Source organism: Myotis yumanensis, unplaced genomic scaffold (genome assembly GCF_028538775.1).
Source record: "Myotis yumanensis isolate MYYU_CA2020_CCGP unplaced genomic scaffold, mMyoYum1.0.hap1 SCAF_15, whole genome shotgun sequence".
NCBI lineage: Eukaryota > Metazoa > Chordata > Mammalia > Chiroptera > Vespertilionidae > Myotis > Myotis yumanensis.
The window spans coordinates 26,985,345-26,994,773 of NW_027223766.1; the positions used below are offsets into that span (position 1 = coordinate 26,985,345).

Genomic DNA, 9,429 nt, shown 5'->3' on the forward strand with positions numbered 1-9,429 from the left:
CAGCTGGAAGGCAAAAAATTATACATGCTTAGGACCAGGGCCTTTTTGTCCAGCCAAGTGGGGCTCACCAGAAATGCTCTACTTGCTTTGTGTGGTGGTCTTCTTACCCAGGGGTCACTCAGGAGCATTCTTGAGCATCAATGAGGCATTGTAATATCCAGTGACTGGTGGCCCTGCAGGTGGCTAGCATTTGCATTTGTACCGACACCACTGTATCAACCCCAATGATGCTGCAAGATTAAACTGTTCCCCCACCCTCACCCACACAGTGCACAGTCACACATTTTATTCTTTGCCAAAGAGGTGTATTAAAAGCCTGGGCAGTACAGGCAGTGGGTCTGGGCATACATCCGGGCTCTGCCACTTACTAGCTCTGTGACCTTGGCCAAGTGACTCAACCTCTCTGTGCTGCTACTTTTGCTTCTGTAAAATGGTGATAGTGAGAATACCAACCTCAGGGCATTTATAAGAAATACATACAGGAGAAACCAAGATGGCGGCATAGGTAAATACCGGAAATTGCTGCCTCCTACAACAAATTCAAAAATACACCTAAAAGACAAAACGGACATCATCCAGAACCACAGAAAGGCTGGCTGAGAGGAAATTCTACAACTAGAAGGAAAGAGAAAGGCACACTGAGACTCAGAGGAGATGCAGAAGTGCAGAGGTACGGAGGTGCACGAGGCAAGGGCTGGCGACTGAGGACGTGGCTGTCTTTCTGAATCGGGAGGGAGTCACAAGCCCCCGACTGCTCTGAACTCCAGTTCCGGGTGAGCCTCTGGGGACCCAGATTTATATAGGGAGAAACTGGACTGCCTGGCAGCGGGCAGAACTCGGAACTCAAGGGTGGCTCTCTCTCAAAGCTGATTGCAGTGATTACAGGGACACTGAGACGTGGGGCCCCTTAGGGCAGGGCTGAGGATCAGCCATAGCTGCTTGCTCTGCCCAGTTGATTCCTTGAGACCCCGCCCCACCCAAGCTGCAGTAGAGGCTTTTGCATATGAATGCCCTGGTCCTTTGCAATCTGAAAATTACCTAACAAACTGCAGCTGGCCCAGAGAGACCCAGAACTTCCAAGAGAAGGCCCAAGGCCCCACAGCAGCTTGCATTGCTTCACAGCTGGGCCTCATTTGGGCACCTCTGAACCCCAAACAAGGAAGGGGATGTGCAGATCTCTTCATAGCTCCTGCTGGGTAGCCTCAGGTAGAGTCTAAATTAGCACCTCCTTAGATCCAAGAGCCAGTGTACCCAGTGGTCGGAGTGTTGATCCTGTGAGACCCGCCCCGCCCAAGCCCTGCAGGGAGGCTTTTGCTGGGTAGCCACAGGCAAAGGCTAGATTAGCACCTCCCTAGAGATCCAGGAGCCAGGAAGCCCAGAGGTCAGAGTGGGACCATCCAGTTTGCAGCTCCCTGGAGACATAAAGGACACACTCAGGGGGCAGACTCAGTGAGCACCAAAGCCCCATTGAAGCAAGTCTTGCACCAGAGGGGTGTCTCCAGCACAGAAGTTCTCCCACTGCAGACACAGCTGATTCTCACAGCCAATTGGCTTGAAGGTCAATTCCTCCCAGTGATAACTACAACAATCAAGGTTTAACTACAACAAGACTGTGCACAAAGACCACATGGGGTGCACCAAGATTATTGCTGCCTCCCACAACAAATTCAACCTCCTCAGGTAATTGGGGAGGCTGAACCACTGGGCCCTAGAGGACACTCAGCACAGAAAACCACTTTTTCAACACAGGGAAGCATAAAAAATGCCGAGACAAAGAAACAGGACACAAACGAAAGAAATGGAGGAAAGCAAACTGCTGGATATAGAATTCAAAACCACACTTTTAAGGTCTTTAAAGAACTGTCTAGAAGCCACTGATAAATATAGTGAGATCCTCAAGAAATCTAGTGAGACCCTCGATGTTGTGATAAAGAATCAACTAGAAATTAAGCATACACTGACTGAAATAAAGAATATTATTCAGACACCCAACAGCAGACCAGAGGAGTGCAAGAATCAAGTCAAAGATTTGAAATACGAAGAAGCAAAAAACACCCAACCGGAAAAGCAAAATGAAAAAAGAATAAAAAAATATGAAGATAGTGTAAAGAGCCTCTGGGACAGCTTCAAGCGTACCAACATCCGAATTATAGGGGTGCCAGAAGAAGAGAGAGAGCAAGATATTGAAAACCTATTTGAAGAAATAATGACAGAAAACTTCCCCTACCTGGTGAAAGAAATAGACTTACAAGTCCAGGAAGCGCAGAGAACCCCAAACAAAAGGAATCCAAAGAGGACCACACCAAGACACATCATAATTAAAATGCCAAGAGCAAAAGATAAAGAGAGTATCCTAAAAGCAGCAATAGAAAGAAAGTCAGTTACCTACAAGGGAGTACCCATACGACTGTCAGCTGATTTCTCAACAGAAACTTTGCAGGCCAGAAGGGAATGGCAAGAAATATTCAAAGTGATGAATAGCAAGAACCTACAACCAAGATTACTTTATCCGGCAAAGCTATCATTCAGAATTGAAGGTCAGATAAAGAGCTTCACAGAAAAGGAAAAGCTAAAGGAGTTCATCACCAGCAAACCAGTATTATATGAAATGCTGAAAGGTATCCTTTAAGAAGAGGAAGAAGAAGAAAAAGGTAAAGATACAAATTATGAACAGCAAATACACATCTATCAACAAGTGAATCTGAAAATCAAGTGAATAAATAATCTGATGAACAGAATGAACTGATGATTATAATAGAATCAGGGACATAGAAAGGGAATGGACTGACTATTCTTGGGGTGGGGGGAAAGGGGTGTGGGGGATGGGGGAAGAGATTGGACAATAATCGTGCACCTATGGATGAGGACAGTGGGCAGGGAGTGAGGGCGGAGGGAGGGGTGGGAACTGGGTGGAGGGGAGTTATAGTGGGGAAAAAAGAGGAACCAATGTAATAATCTGAACAATAAAGATTTAATTTAAAAAAATAAAAAGTTAACATTCTTTAAAAAAAACAAAATAAAATAATTGTAAACTCAAAAAAAAGAAAAAAAAGAAATACAATAATATTTTTTTCCTGGATTCAATTTATTTATTTAATTTTTAAAAAAATATATTTTATTGATTTTTTACAGAGAGGAAGGGAGAGAGATAGAGAGTTAAAAACATCGATGAGAGAGAAACATCGATCAGCTGCCTCCTGCACATCCCCCAAAGGGGATGAGCCCGCAACCCAGGTACATGCCCTTGACCGGAATCGAACCTGGGACCTTTCAGTCCGCAGGCCGACGCTCTATCCACTGAGCCAAACCGGCTTCGGCTATTTATTTTTTAAAAATATATTTTATTGGAGAATCGAAGATGGCGGCATAGGTAAACACCGGAGACTGCGGCCGCAAACAACCACTTCAAAAATCAACTAAAAGACGCAACGGACATCAACCAGAACCACAGGAAGGCTGGCTGAGGAGAGACTCTTCAACTAGAAGGAAAAACAACAGCATTACGAGGCTCAGAGGAGGCGCAGTGTGGAAAATTTAAAGGTACGGTGGTGCGGTGGTGCACGCGCAAAGCGGGCTGGTGGCTGAGGGCGCGGTTGTCGTTTTCAATCAGGAGGGAATCTCAGACTCTGGGCTACAGATCCGGGCGAGTCTCTAGGGACCCAGACTCAAACGGGAGAAGCGGGACTGTCTGGCTACGGTCCCTCCGAGGTTTGCAGCAGTTGCTGGGACAGAGAGGCAGAGCCCCTGGGGACGGACTGAGAGCAGCCATAGCTGCTCCCTCCCCCCGCCCTGTTGATCCCACCCCGCCCTAGCCCTGCGCAGAGCCATTTGCCGATCGCCTCAGGCAAAGGCTAGATTAGCACCTCCCCAGAGGACTGAAGTTTTCCCACAGCTGATTTTCACAGCCAGCCGGCCTGGTGGTCAAATCCCTCTAGTATTAACTACAACAATTAAAGCTTAACTAGAACAAGACTGCGCACAAAGACCACAAGGGGGTGCACCAAGAAAACATAAAAGATGCGGAGACAAAAAAACATGACAGAAATGGAGGATATGGAGCTAAAAATCGCAATTTTGAGGGCTTGCAATAAACTTGAGCAGAGCCTCACCAAAACTAATGAGACCCTCGATGCTACGATAAAGAAATTAGAAAGTAAGCATACACGGACTGAAATAAAGAATATTATACCCAATAGCAGACCAGAGGAGCACAAGAATCAAACCAAAGATTTGAAATTCGAAGAAGCAAAAAACACCCAACTGGAAAAGCAAAATGAAAAAAGAATCCGAAAGTGTGAAGATAGTGTAAGGAGCCTCTGGGACAGCTTCAAGCGGACTAATATCAGAATTATAGGAGTGCCAGAAGATGAGAGACAGCAAGATATTGAAAACCTATTTGAAGAAACAATGGCAGAAAACTTCCCCCACCTGGTGAAAGAAATGGACTTACAGGTCCAAGAAGCACAGAGAACCCCAAGCAAAAGGAATCCAAAGAGGACCACACCAAGACACATCATCATTAAAATGCCAAGAGCAAAAGACAAAGAGAGAATCTTAAAAGCAGCAAGAGAAAGAGACTCAATTACCTACAAGGGAATACCCATACGACTGTCAGCTGATTTCTCAACAGAAACTTTGCAGGCCAGAAGGGAATGGCAAGAAATATTCAAAGTGATGAATACCAAGAACCTACAACCAAGATTACTTTATCCAGCAAAGCTATCATTCAGAATTGAAGGTCAGATAAAGAGCTTCACAGATAAGGAAAAGCTAAAGGAGTTCATCACCACTAAACCAGTATTATACGAAATACTGAAAGGTATCCTTTAAGAAGAGGAAGAAGAAAAAGGTAAAGATACAAATTGTGAACAACAAACATGCATCTATCAACAAGTGAATCTAAGAATCAAGTGAATAAATAATCTGATGTACAGAATGAACTGGTGATTATAATGAATCAGGGACATAGAAAGGGAATGAACTGACTATTCTTGTGGGGGAAAGGGGAATGGGAGATTCGGGAAGAGACTGGACAAAAATCGTGCACCTATGGATGAGGACAGTGGGTGGGGAGTGAGGGCGGAGGGTGGGGCGGGAAATGGGAGGAGGGGAGTTATGGGGGGGGGGAAGAGGAACAAATGTAATCTGAACAATAAAAATTTAATTAAAAAAATATATATATATTTTATTGATTTTTTACAGAGAGGAAGGGAGAGAGATAGAGAGCTAGAAACATCGATGAGAGAGAAACATCGATCAGCTGCCTCCTGCACATTTACTGGGGATGTGCCCGCAACCCAGGTACATGCCCTTGACCGGAATCGAACCTGGGACCTTTCAGTCCGCAGGCCCACGCTCTATTCACTGAGCCAAACCGGTTTCGGCTCTGGATTCAATTTAATTAATTAATTAATTCTTTTGTACTTGGGCCTTTTACTACAAGCACTCTCTATTAACACAGGAAGAGAGTAGAACGCATCAAACAGATTACAAGGTGGTTCATCATTCATCTTTGACTATACCCATTACAAGTGATTTTGAAGAAGGTCCTAGGCAGAAATAGGGCATAAGTTTTACTGTAAACCTTTCCCTGAAAGTATACAAATGTGATCTATTTCTCAAATTATAAAATGAAACTTCTCCCAACTCATAGTCCAGAAAAATGCCTATCCGTTCCCAGTTGCCTGAGTCCCGTTTGTCAGATGTATTTGTCCAGAACTGAAGCTGCCAGCAGCCATTTCTTGGGGATGGTCTCATAGGAGTATTCTTGGGGAAAGATTTCTTACACACGCCAAAGGACCATGCCCCTGTGCCTCTTACTTCTACCTGCCAAAAATGCCTGCCAGCATCAAATCCCTTAGAACTCAGGACAGCTGGGTAAAAAGTGCGTACCTGAAGATTTTGAAGACCAAATGATGTCCTCTGGGTCACACTTTTTCTATCTCTTGAGATACTGAGACTTTGATGGGCTGTTTCAAGATCCAGTGTCAAATCTACCTGAAATGTGTGGATCATTTTATGCAGGCCGAAATAATGTGGGGGGAGAGAGCAACTCTCCTCCTTTAATTCATATGAAAAGATGGCGAGGGTCTCTAGGTTATCATACCTGTTGTGGATACTTTCAATAACAGTGAGTAAATCCACGTCTGTCTGCAAACACTTATTGATAATATCACCAAGCTGACTGTTTAATATGGAGCTGTGGTTTGATATTTGGTTTTTCTCTTCCATTAATTGTTCTTCAACATTTGTTGTTTCAGTTAGCAAACTGCTAAGCACTGCATTCTGTTCCTTTTCCAAAAAATTTTTAAGTTGTTTAACTTCAGAGTGCAATTCATCCTTTTGATGTTCGATCCTCTGTCTCAATTCAAAACATTTTGATACTTGCATTTCTGACCAATTTTCAGTATCTTTAATCTGCTCGGTAAAGGAGTCAATATAGCTCTTGAGCTTCCTCCTGTGAGTAGCTGCAGCTTCTTCAATGGGCATCAGCGGGTGACCCCTGTGATCAGAGGAGACACTGCACTGGGCACACAGCAGCTCCAGGTCCTTCCCACAGAACAGGGCCAGACTCTCACGGTGCTTCTTACACAGGGGTTCCTCTTGCCTTTTCCTCTTTCCCCTCATGCCAGTAATCTGCTGAACAATCTCGGTCATGTGACACAATTGGGTGTTCCTCTTCAAGCTCCTGTCAGGGCAGTGGTGGAGGCAGGCAGGACAGGGAAAGGTGCTCTGTAGACCTTCCCAGCGCTGGTGGATGCAGGAGGAACAGAAGTTGTGCCCACACTCAGTGGTCACTGGGTCTCTCAGGTAATCCAGGCAGATGAGACAGCTGGTCATTGTTCAGTGAGGGTATCTGTCCTAAGATAGTCTCATCAGTCCGTGTGATCCTCCAGGAATGAGGAAAAGTGGGAAGCTGAGGTCTGCTCAGGCCTCCCTCCCTGTGGAAGCCTGTCTCCTACCCGTTAAATGTTTAGTAATGTGAGCCTGGTTTATATATACCACTAGGAGGATTAATCTCTTTAAGACCTCACCCACCAAAGGCTCCTCCTTCCAGGTGGGACTTGTGGGAAAGAATGGTACTAGGATGATCTTTATTTTTTTTTAATTCAATCTTTATTGTTCAGATTATTACAGTTGTTGCTCTTTTTCCCCCCCCCCATAGCTCCCCTCCACCTGGTTCCCACCCCATCCTCTGCCTTTACCACTCCCTCCCCCCCACTGTCCTCATCCATAGGTGTACGATTTTTGTCCAGTCTCTTCCCGCATCCCCACACCCTTCCCCACCCCTCCGAGAATAGTCAGTCCACTCCCTTTCTATGCCCCAGGTTCTATTATAATCACCAGTTTATTCTGTTCATCAGATTATTTATCCACTTGATTATACAATAATATTTATAGCCGTGTAAGTGTTAAATAACCCCCACCCATCAATGGCTGATGATCCTGCCAGTTTTTGGATTTTTTGAAGTATCCATCATCAATAACAGCTGACACCTCCAGCATGCATGACCAGTAAGAGTCCCAGGTTGAAGATCGGAGTTCAACCAGAGAGAAAGCTGTGTTCTTTTTCATAGAGTCCCAAATCCAGGGCTGCATTTCCAGCAGCCATTTTATTCTGTCCCTGCTTCCAAGCCCAGCTGCCTCTAACCCATTTCGAAGCGGTAATTTGTCTCCACAATCTTGGGGAATGATCCTCTGCTTCCTCCCGCTATAATTTATTCTAATCACATTGGCTTGTTTGGGTTCTCTGCTGCTAAGCAACACTTACTGAACTCTTTCTCTTTGCTCTATTTTGTTCTTTTTTCTATCCAGCGCAGTACAAGAAGCTCCTTTTGAACCAAGCATGGCACAGTTCACAAAAGCAGGTAACAAAAGAGAACGAGAGAACGTGGTGGGGAGTGAGAGGGTCCCAGCCCCACACTTTGGGAAACCCTAAACATAATCCAATAAATGTGCCAGAGGCACTTCCCACACACCCACCTAGCAGGACATACTAAACACACAGGAGGACTTAATACTGTGAGGTCTTCAGTTGGCTGCCCATTGGCAACAGCTATCCAGGCGGCATGCAGCTGAGAGAGGAGGGGCAGGAAGGCAGTTCTGTTTCGGTGAGAGGAGGCTTGGCAGGTGCTCAGACATGCAAGCTCAGCCCATTGCCAGCTGCACTGTCACCGTGGCGATGCTGAGCCCAGCCTTAGCCTCTCGCCCCGTCTTCTCTGCGTTTCTCCTCTCCTGTCCCTGGCCTGTGTGAGCAGGAGGGATGGGACAGGGCAGGCACCTGGCCCTGGAATTTGTGTGGTAGAATGTGATGTAAAGGTTATTTCATGAGTTTCTAGGAAAGCTTTGAGACCAGGAACTGTTATGGCCTCAACTCAAACGCTGCAAGGCAGTCATTATACTTCTGGTTCTGTCCAAACTCTGAGCCAGCCACTGGAGGAGGCTGTACTCACTGTGCAGCTCTCCAACCAGCAGGTGAGCTGAGTGCCGCCCCTCCTTCCAGAGCACCGATGGGGCTGCTTTCCTCAGGGAAAGACACCGCTGTGAGGTCATAGTTGTTCTAATATTTATTTTCTCTAAAGCACTTAGAAAGTCAGCACCAGGAGCCACCTAAGGGCACTCACTCACAATGTTTTTGTAACTGGTCAGATGGGTTTGCATCTTCCCCGGGACTAACCTTGTTTCCGGAGCATCACCTGACCTATCTCACTTGACTGTAAAACAAGAAGACAGGAAAGTTCCGGGCCCGGGCAGCCAAGCAGAAGGCGCTAGCGCAGTGGTTCTCAACCTTGGCTGCACGTTAGAATCACCTGGGAATCTTTTTAAAATCCTGATTTCTGGGCCTCATCATTAGTAAGAAAGAAACAGAATTTCCGGAGGAGAGGCCCAGAAATCAGGATTATAGAAAGATTTCCAGGTGATTCTAATGTGCAGCCAAGGTTGAGAACCACTGCAGTAGCGTTTTCTGCCTTTCTAATGATGTAGCAAACAGTGCTGGGAACCAACACAGCACCTTCCCCTGCATGGGGTCCGGCGTCTCTCTGTCTTTGTTTTTTAATCATAAACATTTTTATTTATATCCATCAATATTTACCATATCAAAAATTTAACAGCGAATGCTTTAATTCATTGAAAAATAACTAGAACGAACCTATATACATGGTGCCATGAATAACATTTTAATGAAAAGAACTGTATTTTCCAAAGTAAAAACAATAGTGAGACCAGTGTAACTGTTTTACATTTTTACAAATCTCTTGAATGCTTTTCTGAATAGAAGGCAGCTGGATTCTCATATCAACTTCTGCATTTAGTCAGTTGCAATTTATTGTTTCAGTTGAAACATGTGAAGAAAATCCAGCTTCACACAGACAGGGAGTTGGAATAGGGAGAAACATCTTAATGAACTTTTTTGAGAATTGTGGACAT

At 45.1% G+C, this 9,429-nt stretch overlaps 1 protein-coding gene across 1 annotated transcript; it reads right to left on the minus strand.

The window, feature by feature from the left end:
• Window positions 1-5,502: 5,502 nt before the first annotated feature.
• Window positions 5,503-6,840, minus strand: LOC138993498 (tripartite motif-containing protein 60-like). Its single transcript, XM_070392727.1, has one exon. The coding sequence runs from the start codon at window positions 6,838-6,840 to the stop codon at window positions 5,503-5,505; it is 1,338 nt and encodes a 445-aa protein (XP_070248828.1).
• Window positions 6,841-9,429: the final 2,589 nt, after the last annotated feature.

Bases quoted from the DNA above. Each gene is read 5' to 3' on its own strand.
- LOC138993498 (XM_070392727.1), bottom strand. From the start codon at position 6,840: ATGACCAGCTGTCTCATCTGCCTGGATTACCTGAGAGACCCAGTGACC.